General features: G+C 42.7%; 1 protein-coding gene across 3 annotated transcripts in view; it reads right to left on the bottom strand.

The window, feature by feature from the left end:
- OLA1 (Obg like ATPase 1) overlaps positions 1-21,991 on the bottom strand; it is a 282,107-nt gene that overhangs the window by 219,062 nt on the left and 41,054 nt on the right. For all 3 annotated transcript variants that reach the window (XM_089690486.1, XM_089690485.1, XM_089690484.1), the window contains exon 4: positions 19,962-20,089. In XM_089690486.1, the coding sequence (XP_089546612.1) occupies positions 19,962-20,089 (128 nt within the window). The remainder of the gene's footprint in view (positions 1-19,961; positions 20,090-21,991) is intronic.

Genomic DNA, 21,991 nt, shown 5'->3' with positions numbered 1-21,991 from the left:
TGCAGTCTTATACCTGTTGCCATTAAAGCAGAGCTACAGTCTCCTAGCCAACATTATAATAATATCATCAAGATGGCTTTCATTCACAAGAACCACAATGGATATTGCTGCCCATGTCCACATTCAAATTACTTATAAACCGAGTTGTTTTCTTTTCTGTCCCTGGATTCTGGCTGCAGCCATGGAGGATGTGGGCAGCTGAAGCCGGCCTGCCTTCATGTCCGGGTTTTTCTGCAGCTGGCTACCCAGCATGCACCTCCCGATCTTGCACGCCTGCACAGTAAAGACACTGTGAGGTGCGATTTTGTGGTTATAAGGTTGCTATAGCAATGGCGGCATCAGCGGACGTTCTCGCCCTGTTGTAATAGCAAGCTCATAGTCAGTTCCGCTCAGGAAATCTTGAGATAATACCCAGATGTCTGAAGACTCCTGGGACTGACGACATAGATATCCCAAAATTTAATGGGCCACACTGATAATGTAGTTCAAAAAAAAGGTCCTTTCTTTGGAAATTGCAAGATATAACTATCCAAACATTACAGCACTATGGTTGGACATTCCAGTGAGGCTAATTGTTAAAAATGAGTGGAACTCCGTTTTAAGCAGTGTATGGGGCATCAATGACTTACAAGGTCAATAACGACTTGGATATCAAACCCTTGTATATGATCATTGCATGTCCTCATTGACCTTTAGTCTTTGTTCACTGTGACCAAGCTCCTTCTCAACAGTGACAGTTCCTAATATATACCCCAAAGGAAATAACAATGAAACACAAATTCCGCGTTTGCAAACTTCTCAGTTTGCCTCATTGTGGTCACAGCCCTGAGTGCCAGAGGAAATTGTTGAGGCATACTGGATACTGGAATGCATCTAGCCACAGTAATGATGGCGGGGCAAACCCTTCCTTCTCTTTACAGCGCAAAATACTAACAAACAGATCATTTATATTCACTGCCTTTACAAGAGCTATAATAAGCAATACATCAGCCTGACAAACAAGATCTGCTTTCCATACTTCGTCATAAAAAAAAAAAACCAAACTCAAATAGCTTAGCAGCACGCAATTCCTAATATAAAGGCTCTGATAAAGTAAGACACTATATTATAGTGAAGGAAGCAGCACTGCATGTCAGCTCCTAGGGAGAAAATAGGATATAAAGAAAGCAACAATCATTTCATAACTGCCACTACTGTAAATCTCTTTCTCCCAAACTAAATAAAGATAGCATTGAAATCACTTGGAAAAGGAGCAAGTTCAGAGTAAGCCTGCTTACTGAAGTCTAACATCACAACAAAGCCGTCTCTTTAAATGGAGATTGAAGTAGGTTTTAGCTGCCATTTACTTTTTTTCTATAAACGCTCTAAGAAGTAATGCACATCCATAGTTATAATCCTTGGATAGGATATCTGTTTGCTTATGATTTATGTGGCCATAAAAAAATAACATCCATTCACCTCAGTTTAATACAAAGAGAAAATTCTGTTAAAACATTCTCAGTTCACTTGATGTTTGCCAACATGACTACAGCGGATGCAGTATTTCCCTCACAACAACATTGGGACTCTAGTTGGGCACACCTTCCCACTCAGAAATCAGTATGAGAACATTACTGCAAAGACATATCTTAAATCTCCTCCACACTGACACCAAGTCTTCCCCACAGTGCTGATCTTCTATAACTTCTGAGGTTAACATCAGCTGCTGTGAGTGTGATGGAGTTGAGCTATTGGTTCACCCCTTCAGCCTTCCTCCGCCACTCATAGAACTCATAGTATTCTTTCCCCAAATGCAAAGTCTTCTGCTATTGGAGAAGGCAGATCCTGTCATTCATCTAACTGCCCTTCATTCACAGAATTCTTTGCATTCTGGAAAAGAAATTTTTAATTTTTATGAATTGAGGAGGCAGGCAGAAGGGCAGGCGAGTGGGACAACCCTTTCACATTTTATTAGCTGATGAAAATCCCAGCAGTGTCAGGAAAAAAGTGCGGAGGAGAGGTCTCAGCAGCAGTGGGGAGAGGATTTCTACACCATACAAATGCCAGCCAGACATGGGATGCTCTTTATTGCAGGTATGTGAAGCCAAAAAAAATTTACTTTAGCTTTAATATTTACAGATAAAAACAGGCAATTTTTATCGGCACATGCCAAAATCCTTTGTATACAACCAATTCTTGTATATAACCAACCATAAAAAAGTGGAATTTAACTTTGAAGAAAGGAAAGGAGTAAGAGTTGTCAATTGCATTGTTATAAGAAGAGGCATTAAGATGCGTTGCATTGAGGTAGCCAACTCATTTAACTGGGATGTCAGTTCACCAAAAAGGACCAAAAATTGGACAAGCATGTTACAATGCACTTTGGAAGGTGGCAAAGCATATGTGTTGGAGTTGCTTTGCCATAGTGTGATTGGGCGTCATTGAAAATAAATGGCAATATCAATGTGTATAGTGCCTTGTGTGTAGGGGTGAATGGGTACTTCAATGAAAACAAAAAATAAATACTTTTCAATTGCACACACATTCATAGTGTCAGGAAATTTGCAGACGTAGTTGAAATATAACAACCAGAGTAGGATGCAGGTATTCTAGCAGAAGACTGGCAATAAAGGGGAAGTAGGGCCAAAGCTTTTATGTATGATTGATAATTTTTTGTAATCCTGAACTTCTTTTAAATTTTATGATGAAAAAAAAATAAATGATATTGCATATGTATATGGTAGCATGGTTTCTACTGTACACCTCAAGGTTGCACAAGTGTTGTTTAGTTGCCAATGTGTCAGTCTGTGTGATGTAGCCCTATACATTTACTGCTCTCTAAAGATCGGCATAAAGAGCCACCCAGGCTCTGGCATGCCCGGAGAGTGATGTACAGTGCTGACAGCGAATATGCAGAAAGGAGAAGAAAACAAAGGGCACAGCTGCTACTGCGCTTTCACTGTCCAATGAGCAGGCTATGCATGGGGAGGTAAGACCTATGCTTTATTTCTAAAACAGTGGAATATGAATCCCAAATATGGCTACACAAGATTATAAGTAAAAACAGAGAGACCCCCCTGGAGGAAAAAAAAGAAAAAAAAAACTAAAATTAATAAACTGTCAGGGGTGTGGAAATTTTTGAAAAAACGACTTTTCCAGGGACCAAATTGGTGCCCCAATCTACTTGGGTAGTTTGTTCACACTGAAGAATATAAGTTATCTTGGAAGGAATCGGCAACTGATTTGTGATTGCACGAAGATTGGATGGTATATGAGATTTTCTGAATTGGACTTTTTAATTTTTGATGATTTGAATAAGTTTTTTGATTACACAATAATATGATGTAAGGTTTTGTAGACTTTTTATGAAGACTTATGAAATATATCATTTATTTATATGCATTGAATTTATTTAAAGCAGAGTTCCACTCAAAAGCAGACGTTCCGCTTATTTGCCTCCTCCCCCACTACCATATTTGGCACCTTTTGAGGGGGGAGCAGATTCCTGTTTCTGACAGCTACCCGCTCCCACTCCCAGCTCAGTGTAGCAGACCTTATTAATTGGACTTTTTGATTTTTGATGATTTCAATATGCTTTTGAGTATGAATTTATATTATGACGTGGTTTTGTAGATTTATGTTTATTAGGATTTATAAAATACGTAATTTATTTTTATGGATTGAATTTAAATATAAGTTCACTTTTGGGAATATGCTGCATTTTCCACACATTTTTAGGGTGGAACATGTAACATATTCAGACCGCTGCCCAATCCCCCCTCCTTGTGTCAGCAGTACGTAGAGAAGTTCCATGTTCCAGACAAGTGAAGGACACTCTTCAGGAGGTGGGAATATCATTGTCAAAGTCTACAATTAAGAGAAGACTTCATGAAAGCAAATACAGAGGGTTCACCACAAGGTGCAAACCATTTATAAGCCTGAAGAATAGAAAAGCCAGATTAGACTTTGCCAAAAAAAAAATCTAAAAAAGACAGACCAGTTCTGGAAAAGCATTCTTTGGATGGGTGAAACTAAGATTAATCTGTACCAGAATGAAGAGAAGAAAAAAGTGTGAAGGCTTGGAACAGCTCATGATCCAAAGCACACAACGTCATCTGTAAAACATGGTGGACGCAGTGTGATGGCATAGGCATGCATGGCTTCCAGTGGCACTGGGTCATTGGTGTTTATTAATGTGACAGAAGACAAAAGCAGCTGGATGAATTCTGCAGTGTTTAGACATATACTGTCAGCCCAGATTCAGCCAAATGCAGCAAAGTTGATTGGACGGCGCTTAGCAATACAGATGGACAATGATCCAAAACACACTGCAAAAGCAACCCAGGAGCTTTTGAAGGAAAGGAAGTGGAATATTCTGCAATGGCCGAGTCAATCACCTGATCTCAACCCAATTGAGCATGCATTTCACTTGCTGAAGGCAAAACTAAAGGTAGAAAGACCCACAAAGAACAACTGAAGACAGCTAGAGTTACAGCTTGGCAAAGCATCAGAAAGCAGGAAACCCAATATTTGGTAATGTCCATGGGTTCCAGACTTCAGGCAGTCATTTCCAGTAAAGAATTCTCAACAAAATATTAAAAATGAACATTTTATTTATGATTATATTTATTTGTCCAATTACATTTGAGCCCACAAAAATGGAAGGACTGTGTATAAAAATGGTTGCAGTTCCTAAAATTTGTACTTGATATTTATGTTCAACCTCTTGAATTAAAGCTGAAGGTCTGCACTTCAAATTCATTTGGATTGTTTTGTTTTAATTTCTTCTGTTGGCGTACAGAGCCAAAAGTATGAAAATTGTGCCTGTGTCCAAATATATATGGACCTAACTGTATATACCATACTTTGTAGACGCTAGAACGTTCACATACACCAATTAATATACATGTATTGGGATTTTTTTTTTTTATCAAAGACATGTAGCAGAAAAAATTCTGGCCTAAATTTATGACGGAGTTTATTGGATATTTTTTATAACCAAAAGTGAAAGATCACATTCAAATTTCAGTTTTTTTTGTTTATAATGCAAAAAATAAAAATCACAGAGGTGATCAAATACTACCAAAAGAAAGATCTATTTGTGTGAAAAAAGGACATACATTTTGTTTGGGTACAGCATTGTGCAATTACCAGATGAAATAGCGCAGTGCCGAACAGAAAAAAAATGGCCAGGTCATGAAGGGGGGTAAATCTCCTGGAGGGCAAATGGTTAACTTTGGACACTTTGAACAGCCAGAGTTTCTCAAGTACCATCTTAATTGAGTTCCATTATTCTCAATCTCTTGTCTGCATTCTGTATGATTTTTTTTACTTATAGGAAATTTCTATAAGCAGAAGTAGTACCCAAGAGCTGCTGTTCAACTCTGAAAAGGCAGTTGGAACCAATAAATGACAATTTTAATTAATAACGTTTAAAATTTTTCTATAGTCCAAAGCCTATAAGCTGTGTTTCATTTGAGCCTAGAGTTCTACCTTAAAGGATAAGTTCACCTTTCGTAACGTTACACCCATATTCAGGGTATAACATGTTACGATCAGACTGGCCCCTGCAAAACCCCCCCCCCCCCCATCTGTGTTTTGTCAAGAGCACTTATTGTCCATCAGATAAGCACATCTCATACAAGAGGCCCTTTTCTGCTGTAAATTTCTTCCTCTAAAGACTGAATGAACCACCAGTAGTGTTGACCCAGCATGGAGTTTATAGAATTATTGAATGGGAGGTCTGTCCTGTCAGCAAGCAGACAAGGAACCCGCACACGACAGCTAATATCAGACTGTCTTTGTATATATAGTAGCAGATTGTCAAGTACCTTGTGTTATCTAAAAGTGACAGATTCATGCAGGTCTAAATGCCATTTGCATAATCTGATCTTCAAAAGGTGAACATTAAGTGGTGCTGCTCTCAGAACCACGTCACGACGACCAACCCTTCCAGCTATTATTAGTGCATATCATGTAACCTGCACAACTATCCACGAGGAAAGAGCAGCTGGAAGGAGGCACGCTCACTACAGTTGAGGCTCACATTAAATGCTAGTGGGAACCAATATTAGCTATAAAGGTATTGCTAACCAGGGAGATTGTTTCATCAATTAAAAACAGACATACTAAAAAAAAAAATCCAACATTTGCCATTTATACAATAAACTACTACTAAGAAGCAATAGGGAGTGTACATATTTTCATTCTGACTTTGAATATTTTTTTTTAAACACAAATTCTTTCAGGTTTTAAGCCCTTGTTCTAAAAAGCAAGGTCTATATTTATGTGCATTTAATACCCTTATTTTTCACACACACAATGTCTAAAGGGTTGAATTGCTTTTCTTATAACACACCTGCGTCTTCCGGGCACAGCGCTTCCCCCTAACTTCCACCATGCACATTCTCTCTCCTCTATGCCCATTGCGGGACTACATCTCTCTTTGGCAATGCATGATGCTGAGATGTCAATCATAGCAGGTGGGCAGACTTCAGTGCCTATTCAGCTCCAACCTCTGACACTTGTGTGTTTTTGGCACACAGAGAAGGCAGACAAAGTAGTGTAGATCCTGGATGGGGATGGTGAGGCGTGCACACAGCAAGTACTCTATTGAGACAGCACTGGTAGTTGAAGCCACGGCAAAAATGGCCATTATAGGAAAAAGAAAAGTAACGATTGTGGGCTGAATGGAATGGGCTGAAACCAGCAATAACTGTCAAACAAGCTTAGATCCAAGTGTTGCTGAGTGATGTTAGTTTTTAACATTAGGGTTACATGACACTTTAACCACTTCAATACCGGGCACTTTTACCCCCTTCCTGTCCATGCCAATTTTCAACTTGCAGTGTTGTCGCACTTTGAATGACAATTGCGCGGTCATGCATCACTGTACCCATTAAAAAAAATGTATAATTTTTTCACACAAATAGAGCTTTCTTTTGGTGGTATTTAATCAGTGAGTTTTTTTTTCTATTTTTTGCTACGTAAACAAAAAAAACCTAAAACTTTTGAAGAAAAAAAAAAACTCCTTTTTCTTAGTTTTTGTTATAAAATTTTGCAAATAAATAACATTTCTTCATACATTTAGGTAAAAATGTATTTTGCTACATTTCTTTGGTGAAAATACCCCAAACTAGTGTACATTATTTAGTCTGTAGGACAGTTATAGAGTCCAAAAACCATAGTGTATATATATATATATATATATATGACAATCGATCAATCAATGTACTGATGGCCAATCTCATTTCTTGGTGAATTTTTTGGAGGTTGTAATTTTTTTTGTTACTTTTTTGGGAAAATGTAGGAGAAAAAAAAAAAAAAAAAATCACAATTTTTTTTTTTTTTTTACATATTGTCACCAGTCCAGTGTGATTATATAACTGGTGTGGCGGTGGTCAGGGACACTGACTGGTGACAGTATGTAAAAAAAAAATGATTTAATTTTTATTTTTTTCACATTTTTCTATTTTTTTTATTACACTGTTTTTATCTTTTTTTTACAATTTGTTTAACACACTGTGACCAAAGAAATTACCATAATAACATTGAACAACTCTGGGCAAGTGATCAGGATTTTTTTATTTTTTACACATTATGATTGCGAATACCAATGTATTTCATTGCAATCATTGTTACTGAATGAAACTGATTCATTCAGTCTTTTGTTATGTCACAATATAGGTGCTCTGCCAATTATTAATTTCTACCTTAATCCCATCATTAATTCCTTGTGCTCAAATGAAGTACATCCTTAATGCATTCCTTACTGTCTTGTGCCAAATGTTCCCAAATTCAATTAAATGTATTTCTTCCGTGTCATCCTGCCAAATGTTCCCAAATTCAAGTAATGAATTTACTCCCACTGTTATCTCCTGTCGTCCAGCGTTACCTTCCTCCCCTGCCTCTATGCTAGGTGGCCCCCATCCACCTCTCGTCCTGCCGGCCCCGGCCCACCCACAGTTGCCAGGATGACTGGAAAGCGTCCTGCATCAGCTTAAGGCCGATGCCGGGCTCCCCGGTCATCCTTTCTGCTGCTCAGCCATCGAGGGATCCCAGCTGCGGTGGGACCCTCATGGCTAACTCTGCCAAAGACCCCCAAGGATACGGGGGAACCCTGTACACACCAGCCTGCCTAAGACCCCCAGCCAAAGGGGGGAGATCGCACATGCCAGCCTGCCTGAGACCCCCAGCCAAAGGGGGGAGACCGCACACGCCAGCCTGCCTAAGACCCCCAGCCAAAGTGGGGAGACCGCACACGCCGGCCTGCCTAAGACCCCCAGCCAAAGGGGGGAGACAGCACACGCCAGCCTGCCTAAGACCCCCAGCCAAAGGGGGGAGACCGCACATGTCAGCCTGCCTGAGACCCAGCTAAGAGAGAGACTACACGCCTACTCCGGACTCCAACAGGTACCCGTGTCATACCATCTTACCCCTGGGAGATCGGGCACCCTGTCGGATCCGTGAGTGTATGCTTTCCCCTGTTTTGCCTGAACTGTTCCTGAGCTGCCCCCCACCCCCCCCTGTTGGATTACAATGTACTGCAGAGACTTTACCTTTGCCCCTTGGGGCTAGACTACAAGTGTTTTGACCCTCTCCTTGCTGTTCCCTTATTGGAGAGGTCACCCTCCCTGCAATTCCCCCATTAAGTGACTGTCATTTTGTCTCAATAAAGCTTTGTGTGTTTGCCATCTGCTCCGTGTGTTCTGTCCTGCCTACCCTCCGTCACATGTTGTGATTAGCTGTGATTTGGCAAAGCTCATCACATGATACAGAGGGGCTGTGATTGGCCCTGTCTGTACCATGTGACTGCTTTGATCAATCACAGCTAACACCACAATTGTATACAATGAATGGCATGACAGGAAGCCATCCATTGTATACAATCGACATGTGATCTGCTGTGATTGGTCACAGAGGTCACATGACACTCAACGGGCCGGTGTAGTGATATGTCATCGGCTGTATCCCGTGGACACAGCCGGTGACAGATCGCGCCGCTGCGCAGTCCCGCGAATGGCTGCTTTTGACAGGACATCATATGATGCCCAGTCACAACGGCGCATGTCCCGCCCGGCAGTCAATCTGCTAAAGGCCAGGCAGGAAGGTGTTAAAGAATATGTAAACCTAACATATCATATTTCTGATATGTGCCTGCTGTACCTTGTACTTGTGTGAAAACTTATCCTGGGGGAGTGTCCAAGATGGCGACCGGAGCGGACGTCTGATCCTGAGCTCCGATGCCTTGAAGTTAAATCCGCTGCCATCCAGGCAACAGAGGGCCTTACACGGCCACCAGAGGCTCGGTGGATCCTGCCTGACATCTGAGGAGGGGTGCCAGGCGTTTTTGTCCCCCCTCCGGCCAGTCGGAGATCCGGGCGATCTGCGGCCTACCGCGGCGTGTGGAGCCGCAGTCTTTCCCGCTGCCGCGGCCGGGACACTGCCACGGCCGGTTCGCTGCCACGCTGCCCCTCTGTCCCCCGGCCCCCCTGCTATAAGGCCAGTTGCTGGGACAGCCTGTGTGGGTCCCCCTGGCTTCTGGGTCGGACCCGGGGAACACACCGGGCCCACATAGGTTCCAATAGGGCCTGGAGGCCAATAGAAGTGGATAAGCAGCCCTTGATAGGGGTGGAGGCTTCACCAATCAGCCCCCCCCTTCCATAGAGGGTGAATTGGAGGCTCCTGTGGCCCCCCTTGCAGGCCTTTAGTGTTGCTGACCACCCGGCCTGATTGTCACGGACCCTCGTGTCCCACCAGCTGCTGAGATCTTGGGGCCTATGCCTGCTCTGCTTGGGACCTCATCACCCTATGGATGGAAAGTTCTGCCACAGTTACATCTGAAGTCTGTATCTACCCCTCCATTTCCAGTGCGATAATCTTCTCTACAATTTATTGGCTGTGGCGGGACGCATGATGTGCTCCGCAGCAATGGATCTTATGTGAAGGCAACCCCGTTGGGGGACACGCACACGTAATCGGGGAAGATGATTGTGTGATCTCCCTGTGCCATGCCACCGGAACATATATCTCGACAATTGGGCTTCTACACCCTGGCGTATAATTTCAACCGGTTGAAGGTATTTGTGAACTACCTGGACTTCTTCTAAAAGTTCAACGTACCCCACGCACCAAACCCAAACACCGGGCTCAGCAGCAATCCCCTCCGCATAGTCACATTAGCAAGCTAACGCCCAGCCCCCCAGAGCCTGATGACATCACGCAGCTTACAGGGGATCCTGAGTCAGATGGCGATAGTCAGCAGCAGTTCCCATCGGGCCTAACCGGCCCTCTTGAACAAAACCCTGAAGCCTTGCTACACAAATTCCACGCCATAGTGCGGGAGGAGATTACAGTTGCCTCTCGTAAATTATCTTCTGATCTGGTTAGAGGCCTAAAAGGACTGGGCCACTGCACACATCAACTGGAACAACGTATGGAACTGGCGACTACGGTCTTGGAGGGCTATGAACAGGAGGTGGATGATCTGCATGCTGAGCTGGACACTTTAAAGGATAAATTGGAGGATGCTGAGAATAGAGCCTGCAGAGATAATCTCCGCATCCGCGGGGTCCCTGGGGTAATCACCGATCTACCGGGTACTGCTACCGCTCTATTCCAGGAACTGGCTCCTGAGCTCCCCTTGGAACGACTGGAGTTTGACCGTATCCATAGAGCTTTAGCTCTAAAACCCATGGAGGGCCCTCCCAGGGACATTATCATTAAATTCCACTTTTACCGCACTAAAGAGCATCCACTACAGGCGGCTCGGAATCGTTCGGCTTTGGAATTTCAGGGTCACTCTATTCAGCTGTTTGCGGATTTGTCCCCAGTCACGATTGCCAAACGTCGTACCCTGAGACCCTACCTCCAGATTTTACAATCAGCTGATTTTAAGTACAGATGGGGCTTTCCTTTCAAGCTCTCTTTCTCCTTCCAAGGTCGTCACTTCCAAGCTTCTTCACCAGCGGATCTTCGTCGTCACTTTCAGGAACTGCAATTGGAGTTACCACACTCCCAGAACGGGGAGGCAACAGTTTCTACACGCCCTCGAAGTTCCCAATCTTCGCGTAAATCTTCTCCACCAAGTCAGAGTAGCTCTCAGGCTCTTCGATCCCTACAGGCCCAGCATTTCCAGGAGGTTTCTGCGACTTGACATTCTGTGTTCGGTTGGGTTTTTCACATTTATTTTTTTTTCTACTCTTGGAGATGCGGGCGACATTGCCCATATGTGATCCTGTGCAGTTATGCCTTGTTGCACTTTCTCCACAGCGGCTAGCGCTTAAATAACCATGTTAGTTCTGTGTAGATGCTTCTACTTATGTTATAGTTGATGGGTGGAACTGGCGGCAGATCTCAGGCCGTGGGTGTGACTCAGCTCACTGGGCAGTCCAGTGGGCAGTCTCACCCCTTCGGCTATTTTGGAGCTTCTTCATTTTCGAGGTTCTAAGTATACTGAGATTCCTATGGCCTTACTAGCCAACTATAGGTAGATTGTTCCTGGGTTTATTAGCCTAAGTTGTTTGTTTAGTATTTTCTTGCCTTAATTAAGTCGAGTAGTTCCGGTGGACTATGGTGTCCCCCTCCGAGCTGGTTAGTGGACTGGATTGGTGTCCTGCCCGCTATCCAGCCTTTTTGTGGGTATTTCACCCACAGTGGATTATTAAGATGTTTGTGCTAATCTTATTTCATATGAATATTGCTCGTATACCAGATGGTTTCTTGTTTTCTTCCTTCTGTCCTGTCTTTTTTTCTCTGTTTTTTGTCATGTGTGTTTTTATAATTTTTTTTTCAGGGCTCTTGGGGATCGTAGTGGAGATGATCTCTTTCCCTTCTGATTGCCATGTCGCTAAACTAGTTATCCTTGAATGTTCAGGGCATGAACTCTCCGCAAAAATGGGTAAAGATATTTAAGTGTCTCCGGGCTTGCCATCTCGACATTGCTTGCCTACAGGAGACTCATTTTTCAAATACCTCTGCCCCTAAATATTTCAATGTACACTACGCTCAGGTTTTTCAGGCTATTGGCCCTACTAAACAAAGGGGAGTCCTTGTTGCTTTTCACGGCAAAACCCCATTTGTTTGTGTGAAGCGTATTGCTGACCCAAGCAGCAGGTATCTTTTATTACAGTGCACGATTCAGGGTATCAATGTTACAATACTGACCTATTATACTCCCAATGTCAACCCTGGGCCCTTTCTATCACATATCTGCTCCCTCCTGGCTGTTCATCAAAAGGTTACTCTTCTGCTGGCAGGAGATTCCAATTTAGTATTAAACCCATCCCTAGATAAATACCCTGCAGAAAACTCTAATTATTCTACGTCGGCCAAATCCTTCACTCGTACGTTAAGTACCCATGACCTGGTAGATTTATGGCGTGAATTCCACCCCCGAGGAAAAGACTACACTTACTACTCTCACCCTCATTATTCTCATTCAAGAATTGACCATGCTTTTGTATTGCGTAAACATCTTCCTTTGGTACGCTCTGTCTCTATCCTCACGGTTCCATGGTCCGATCATGACCCCATTTTGGTGGTTTGTCAATCTCTCCTCTGTAAGCCATCCTACTCCTCTTGGATTATGAATGACTCTCTACTTTCACTGAAGGAGATTCAGGCGGAACTATTGCGTAAATCCCAAGAGTATTTTCAGTTAAACTCGGGTTCTGTCTCTTCTTCGGTGACGTTGTGGGAAGCTTACAAGGCTGTTCTCTGGGGTCATATTATTCAGATAGCTTCGAGGCGGAGGAAGGATAGACAACATAAACAGAGACAGCTGGAATCAAAGTTGGCTTCCGCGTCGGCTCAATTTAAGCAGGTACCAACCGCATCGAACCGTAGGTTGTTAGATCAGGTTCGCCTGGAACTAGATCTCTGTTTGATGAGGCTGAGCGCTCTTTGCGATGGACACGCCAGAAGTGGTATAGTAAAGCAAATAAACCAGATTCCATGTTAGCACGTAGATTGCGCTCTTTCGCGCACCATCCTAAACCGATTTCTCTACGCACTCGTCAGAATGTTCTCACCAGTAATCCTGTAGCGGTATTGGAGGAGTTCCAGCATAGACTAGCCAGACTTTATGCGGATCCTACACGGGCTGATCCCCAATCTATCTCTGATTTTCTATCGCATTTGTCCTTACCTACTTTGACTCGGGCTCATAAGGACCTGATGGACCGTGCTATTCAAGTATCGGAAGTTCTGCACTGTATTGCAGATCTGAAGACGGGCAAACGCCCAGGTCCAGATGGATACACGGCTTCATATTAAAAAAAATTGGCGGATGTGCTTGCCCCTCACCTTGCCGCTATGTTCAATGGGGTGAAGAGGGGTGCAAACTTTTCCCCTGACTCTTTGACTGCTAATGTGGTTATGATCCCCAAACCGGATCGGGATCATTCCTCTTGGGCAAATTACAGACCAATTTCTCTTATTAACATTTACATGAAAATCCCCACTAAGATCTTAGCCACTCGTTTGAATTCTTTCCTTTCTCGCTTGATTAAGAAGGACCAGGTGGGTTTCATCCCCCACAGACAAGCCGGAGATGCCATCAGACGAATTATAAAGTTACAACATTTGGCCCGTACTCGCAAAATTGTAATGATGCTCCTATCTCTAGATATCAACAAGGCCTTTGACACCTTGTCCTGACCTTATCTCATGTCGGTCCTTCATCATTTTGGCTTTGGTCCCTCGTTCTTGCGTTGGATTTCTTCGCTATATACATCACCTCAAGCAAAACTCAAATACTATGGTTTTGAATCTTCAACGTTTTCGATTGGCAAGGTAACTAGACAAGGTTGCCCACTTTCTCCCATACTATTTATCTTGGCTTTGGAACCATTGGCTGAAACCATTCGTATGCATCCTGATATTAAGGGAATAGATGTAGCTGGCTCCCAACACAAATTATCTATGTTCGCTGACGATATATTGTTATCAGTTACGAATCCGGGGGTTACTTTGCCAAATTTACTTGCGGTTTTGGATTTCTTTGCAGTTCTCTCAGGCCTCAGGCCATAACCCCGCCAAGTCCAAAGCTATGTCAATTACCCTCTCACCATCACTTTTGGAGACTCTGAAACATTAGTTCCCTTTTCAATGGCTTTCTGCCCTGCCGTATTTAGGAATCAAGCTTACTCCGACTTATGAAGGACTTTACCGGGCTAATTTCCCCACTGTTTTTAATGACCTGACGGAGTTGTTGTCCTCCTGGTCTCACTATCCGCTTTCGTGGTTCGGTAGAATCAATGCGGTCCGCATGACTTCTCTTCCTAAATTATTGTACGTGTTTCAAGTTTTACCAGTCCCTGTTCCCTCACATATATTGCGTATTAACCAGCGAAAACTCCTGTCTTTCATTTGGAGTTCCTCTCGACCCAGAATCAGTAAACAAATCTTATTTGCTCGTAGGACTGAGGGTGGGTTATCTGTCCCAAACCTTCAGTCTTACTATCTGGCGGCCAATATTGCCCCCCTAGCCCATCTCCATGCATCTCACCATTTTCCTTTGTGGGCTACTGTAGACTTGGACTCCCACCCGATTCCACTCTCTTCTTTACCATGGCTTCCTTCTACTCATCGACCCTCATCCTTTAGTCCGACACTGACGCTCCATCTTTGGGACTCTATTAAGTATTCAGCTGGCCTCACTTTTGCCCATCTACCATTACCACGGTTGCTACATAACCCATTATTTCCCCCAGGTCGTGACAATCCTGGACAGTTTGCTTGGTGGCAAGCAAATGGCTTCCATAATATACATTCCATGCTCTCTCCCACTCGGATACTTACCTTTGAAACTCTGCGCTCTTCCTACAATATCACATTGCGGGAACATTTTGGATAACTTCAACTCCACCACTCAGTACTTTAATACAGACACATTCGGGGCCCTACAGGTTGACCCCCTTTGAAAGTCAATGTAGACATAGACCCCATGCTACGGGCTTAATTTCCCTGGTCTACTCCTCCATTATTTCTCATAGAACTCCTCCAGTCCGTTCTTACCATCAGCGTTGCCAGTCGGAACTCGGAGGCACTCTATATCAGCAGGATTGGCGGATCATGACCCAACAATTATCCAAATGTTCTAGGAATGTTATCATTCTAGAAAACGCCTATAAGGTTCTCTATAGATGGTATTACACGCCTGCTCGTCTAGCTTGTTTTATTCCCCGACTTGCTTTTGAGGTTGTCAACAAATGGGTACCATGGTCCATATTTGGTGGACTTGCCCCAAGGTGTGCAGATTGTGGATCAGAGTTTACGCCTTTCTCCGCACTATGTTTCACACTGACATTAAGCGCAACCCGTACGAAGCGCTGTTATTTAAACCATTAGTGGGCCTACTTCATCCTGAACGGCAGCTGGCATCGCACTTATTCATGGCCACCAAGCTTACGATTGAGAAAGCCTGGAAGACTCCCCTCCTCAGCTTCGAGGCTGTCAAAAACCGGATGAACTTTATAATGGTCAACGAAAGGTTGGCAGCTATATTGCTAGACACCCATACAAATTTTTTTAGACATGGCGTCCTTGGCTTGATAGAGCTCAACCGTCGAGATTCGACCAGTCCCTCTTGTCGATATAAAACTAACATACCAGTTTATTTTTCTCCTTTTTTACACTTTTTTATTTCTCTGTTGCGGTCCCCCTGGAGTCCCCCGTCCCCCTCTTTTTTTTTTTTTTTGTTGTTGTCTGTTTGTTTGTCTTCTCTTTGCTCCTTTCTTTCCTCTTGTCTAACCTGTCTTCCTCAGACTATGTGTGCTGATTTGTGATTCCTGTTTTGAGCGCCGTATCAGCTATACTGCATCCATGTGCTGGTCTCCTTTGGGAGCCCTGCATGTTAAGTATCTCTCTTATTCAGAGAGGCTCCTTCTCCTATTCTTCTCACATTTTGTATGCTGATACAGCAACAATTTTTTCTTGGAGTCTACTATGTTATTGGTCTCTAAATGTCTATCGTTTCTGCAATTTGTGTTTTCTTCCTATACGGCACTTATGTACGCAGTTTATTTTTTTCATGTTTTCTCATCAGTACATATTCTGTGTTATTCATCGAATCCTTTGCATGTTAAATTCCTGCTGGTCATTGCATATATTTTTGACTGATTCTCTGCTGTTTCTTATTCTATAATAAAATTATTTGTAAAAGAAAACTTATCCTGATCTCCTGGTATTACTTCCTTTGTGTGGAATCCCTGGTGTACCTATTAAAAACTGACTACACTAGGAGAGCAGTGTGGTCAATTTTCTGGATGTGCTGAAACTCAGCCTGCTATCTTCCAATGATCAGGCTTGTGCTGTCATGTGCCCTTCCACATTCTCCCACCACCACCACTGCACAGCCATTGACTGGGAAGACCAGTGTGCTACTTTTTCTCCTCACTGGGCTCTTATGCTGCTGAGAACAAATGTTTTGCCTTGTATTTCAATTTGAAACTGAATGGGTTGTTCTGCAAGGTAGGGTTTATATATACTCTAAGTCAGATTACTGTCAAAGACATGCAACTGAAAACACCCAGACTCAGGCACCCATATCCTTCAAACAGTGATACATTTTAATTTGTAAAAAAATATACAGCGCTAACAGTAGGCATTCTAAAGCTGCTCTTTTGCTTGGCCTGCTTTTTATTAGTTGCACAGCTCCTGTTCCTAGACCAGACCCCTATCAGTGTGATCCAGTAATCAAAAGCCTATGTAAGTGGGGTATGCCTATCCATTTGCTGTAAGGCTAGAAAAACGGAGGATGCTGAGGCACTGTTAGATGTGCACCCATGCTCTGCTACTTTATAGCAGGAGTATAAAATTGAATCTGTCGCAATAAAGTTGGGAGATCCAGGCTGCTCTCCGTCGTCCACCTCCTCCTTGGCCTCCAAGCCTGACCAGACAGTGGTCTTACTAAGGTGGGATCCCTTCAGATGAAGTCCGGAAGTGACGAAACGCGTTAGGGGAGTGACGTCATCACGCACACACGCTAACCGGAAGTGTCGCCGCGGCCATTTTGTTGGTTGGAAACGTGGTTTTCAACCTAGGATTTGAAAGATTAGTGCTGGAAGCTGGATATCCCTGTTTTATATGTAAGTTTTGAATAAAATCTGTTCCTTTTTATGGATCCTGCCTAAAGAGCCTTTCTTTACTTGTATGAGGAATACCCTTGAAAAAGAAGGATGGAGAGATACCGTTTCTTTATGTCAGCTTATGCCTGAAAATATTGGAAGAGGGTAATGGTACTTGGTATCACTTTTGGCTGGAGTTTAAAGGGTACTAGTACCTAGTATCACTATTCACTTGTGGTTGGAGTGATCACGATTTTTCACGTTTTTGGTTTTATTATTTTTTTATTTATTTTTTTATTTAAATTTTTATTTATTATTTATTTGATTGATATTTAATTAATTTAATTTGCACAATTTTGATGTGTTTTGAGTTGTGCACAGAGTGATGTATATAAGTTTATATTTTAAGGGTAATACACTATGAATTTTTTTATTTTCTTTTTTCTTTGAGGTTATCACGGAGTATTTTGAATCGTTTTTGCTTCATTGGACTTATAAGAAAATATTTTTGGAAATAATTTTTGGGACTTGGACACTTTGGGGTTTATTAATATATTTTAGATATATATATATCTATTCTATTTATTTGGAATTATGTGTGGTTTTATTTAAACATATTATATTTGGAGGTATTTTGGGTGATTTAGATGTGTATCACAAAAAGAATTTATTAGATTGTATACTTTCTAGGGAGAAAGTAGTGTTTTGTGGTAGGGGTACAATTAAGGAGCTTATTGATTGATTACTAAGGTGGGTGTTTGGCGGGGTCTCAGCAGCTTGTCTGTTTCCTCTGCCCAGCCATGAGTGACAGCCAAAAAAGTGGGCGAGGTGGAGAGCAAGTGTAGTAGGGAGTGGAGAGGACTTAGGGCAATAGACACAGCTCTGTGTACACATTTTTTTTGTACACTGCGTGTGCAGGGTGTGGCAGCATTGTGTGTGTCGGGCTCCGATAACATGCATCTGACGGTCAGGAACTTAAAGGGATACTAAAGGCTTAAATTAAAAGAAGAAAAAAAACACACACCATACTTAACTGCTTCTCTGCAGTGGTTTTGCACAGAGCAGCCCGAATCCTCTTCTCAGGTCCCCCGCCAGCACTCCTGACTCCTCTCAGCTGCTCCCACAGCAAGCAGCTTGCTATGGGGCAAACCACTGCTCCCTGTGTCCATTCACACACGGAGCCGTGGCTTGGCCCCACCCCTCTCTTTTCTCATTGGCTCACTGGCTGTGATTGTCAGCAGCTGCAGCCATTGATTCCCACTGCTGTCTCAGCCAATGAGAAGAGGGAGTCCCAGGATTGACGAGACTCCAGCTCAAATCGCTGGATCAAGAGGGGGCTTAGGCAAGTATTGGGGGGAGGGGGCTGCAGCACACAGGTTTTTACCATCATGCAAAGAATGCATGGAGGTAAAAAAAACCTTGAGTCTTTACAACCACTTTAAGGCTAGGGTATAGAAGAAGGGCAGGAGCTTAAAGCTCAGTGGGTGGGGGGTGGGGGGGTCTGGAAGTTAAGGGAACATAAATTAGGGGGTGAAAACAGAATCCCTTCTCACATTTTCAATGTTCATTTGCATTTAAGCCGCCAACATTTTAAAGCAAACCAGTTATTAAGTACACTCAGCTTTTCTACCTGCCACCACCTATTCAAAAGTACAGGTCTGAGGAAACAAGTGACACATACCACTTCCCATGCTGCAGCGCTCTGGGCTTCAGCAGTCAAGGTGCTCTCAGATGGCAGGTGAAGGGCACTCCAAAGAGTGCACCAATACTGATCATATTGTGATGCTGGTTAGTCCACAGTGGGGGTGGGATTGGAACTCAATGATAGGTTTGCTTAAAGCGGAACTTTACCCCTAATAACTTGCTAAAAAAATAATGTAATTGAGTAAGGAACATACATTCCACATTATTAATCTACCAAAATGAGTGTGTGCTGTAAATTGCCTCCAGAATTGCTCCTGCTGCCGTCAGAATACACTGATTAGGGGCTACTGCTGAATGGCTGCAGCTGCTGATAGACAAAAGGTTTCCAACATGTCCCTTCAACAAAAGTTGATGAAATGATCAGCTTTGGTCAAGCAGGGATGGCCACACAATAATCGAAATTTGGCTGATCAATATATAGCCACCCTACAGCAGAACTTTACCCATAACTTGACAAAAAAAAAAAAAATAATGTTCTTTAGCAAGGAATATATATTCCAAATTAATAATTATGCTACCAAAATTAGTGTGTGCTGTAAATTGCCTCCAGAATTGTTCCTGTATCTTCTTGCTGGAGGTTGCCATTTTGCTGAAGCCCAAAGCCCTTGAGCAGCACTAAATCTTTAGGCTGTCAGCAGATTGGCCTCTACAATTTTGGCGTAATGCCAAAAAATAGAAAGCAACTGGGCATGTGCAGAGCAGGGTGAGACAATGCATTACTGGATTTTAAACAGTATAGACATTTATTTTTAATGTTTTACCTAGCTAACCCTGCAAAAGGGACCAGCCTGAAGTGACCTACCAGGACTTTATTTTCTGATTAATATTCCACTTTGCTGTCATTGTCCCCTCGCTTCACTTTATTTACTCGCAGAATCAACAGATGAAAATAAACGGAAAAAAAAAACAGCCACACCTAAGAAAAAACATTTTTAGTTTTGGGTTTAGTCAGACTTTAAGCAAATGCTATGATTAACGCACACCGATCCTGTCCTGTAGAATAAGGTAAAAAAGCGTTTTTTGCTTTATTTCCTTTGCTATTTGCAGGGTAATTACGGTGCATAAAAGTTTTCAATACAACATATCAGAGGACATCCTTTAAATGCTAATCACGAGAGGCACATATTTATCTGTGATTCAGAGCTTAGAACAGGCTTCCATGAACTCATTTTAACATCATGTTCATGCATGTGATCAGATGCCACTCACGTGTAAGATGAAAGATCCCGTCACAGGCACTGATGTGGGACAGAAATGCATTCCCCAAGCCTTGCCCCGTACTGGCCCCTTTGACAAGACCAGCTATGTCCACCACATTCAGAAATGCTGGAATTTTGCTTTAAAATAAAAAATAAAAAAAACAGCAAGGTTATACCACCACATCATGTCCGTTCTTTGAAGGTAGAGAAAAAACAATGACCCTTGCATATAAAAGTAAATACTTTTTTTTTTACACTTACAGTCAGGTCCATAAATATTGGGACATCGACACAATTCTAACATTTTTGCCTCTATACACCACCACAATGGATTTGAAATGAAACAAACAAGATGTGCTTTAACTGCAGACTGTCAGCTTTAATTTGAGGGTATTTACATCCAAATCAGGTGAACGGTGTAGGAATTACAACAGTTTGCATATGTGCCTCCCACTTGTTAAGGGACCAAAAGTAATGGGACAGAATAATAATCATAAATCAAACTTTCACTTTTTAATACTTGGTTGCAAATCCTTTGCAGTCAATTACAGCCTGAAGTCTGGAATGCATAGACATCACCAGACGCTGGGTTTCATCCCTGGTGATGCTCTGCCAGGCCTCTACTGCAACTGTATTCAGTTCGTGCTTGTTTTTGGGGCATTTTCCCTTCAGTTTTGTCTTCAGCAAGTGAAATGCATGCTCAATCGGATTCAGGTCAGGTGATTGACTTGGCCATTGCATAACATTCCACTTCTTTCCCTTAAAAAACTCTTTGGTTGCTTTTGCAGTATGCTTTGGGTCATTGTCCATCTGCACTGTGAAGCGGCGTCCAATGAGTTGTGAAGCATTTGGCTGAATATGAGCAGATAATATTGCCCGAAACACTTCAGAATTCATCCTGCTGCTTTTGTCAGCAGTCACATCATCAATAAATACAAGAGAACCAGTTCCATTGGCAGCCATACATGCCCACGCCATGACACTACCACCACCATGCTTCACTGATGAGGTGGTATGCTTAGGATCATGAGCAGTTCCTTTCCTTCTCCATATTCTTCTCTTCCCATCACTCTGGTACAAGTTGATCTTGGTCTCATCTGTCCATAGGATGTTGTTCCAGAACTGTGAAGGCTTTTTTAGATGTCGTTTGGCAAACTCTAATCTGGCCTTCCTGTGTTTGAGGCTCACCAATGGTTTCCATCTTGTGGTGAACCCTCTGTATTCACTCTGGTGAAGTCTTCTCTTGATTGGTGACTTTGACACACATACACCTACCTCCTGGAGAGTGTTCTTGATCTGGCCAACTGTTGTGAAGGGTGTTTTCTTCACCAGGGAAAGAATTCTTCGGTCATCCACCACAGTTGTTTTCCGTGGTCTTCCGGGTCTTTTGGTGTTGCTGAGCTCACCGGTGCGTTCCTTCTTTTTAAGAATGTTCCAAACAGTTGTTTTGGCCACGCCTAATGTTTTTGCTATCTCTCTGATGGATTTGTTTTGTTTTTTCAGCCTAATGATGGCTTGCTTCACTGATAGTGACAGCTCTTTGGATCTCATCTTGAGAGTTGACAGCAACAGATTCCAAATGCAAATAGCACACTTCAAATGAACACTGGACCTTTTATCTGCTCATTGTAATTGGGATAATGAGGGAAGAGCACACACCTGGCCATGGAACAGCTGAGAAGCCAATTGTCCCATTACTTTTGGCCCCTTAACAAGTGGGAGGCACATATCCAAACTGTTGTAATTCCTACACCGTTCACCTGATTTGCATGTAAATACCCTTAAATTAAAGCTGACAGTCTGCAGTTAAAGCACATCTTGTTCGTTTCATTTCAAATCCATTGTGGTGGTGTATAGAGCCAAAAATGTTAGAATTGTGTCGATGTCCCAATATTTATGGACCTGACTGTAAATCTTCAAAACAGTGCTGCATACCAAGGGACTTTTGGCTCCTTTAGTTCCTTCTCAACATAATTTATATGATTATACTGTCTTGTTGGGTCCAAAACCCTAATCCACAAAAGCCATGGTTCCAATACA

Source organism: Staurois parvus, unplaced genomic scaffold (genome assembly GCF_062004578.1).
Source record: "Staurois parvus isolate SC_StPar_1 unplaced genomic scaffold, SC_StPar_1.0 ptg000530l, whole genome shotgun sequence".
Taxonomy (NCBI): Eukaryota; Metazoa; Chordata; class Amphibia; order Anura; family Ranidae; genus Staurois; species Staurois parvus.
This window is presented reverse-complemented; position numbering and strand designations above follow the sequence as displayed.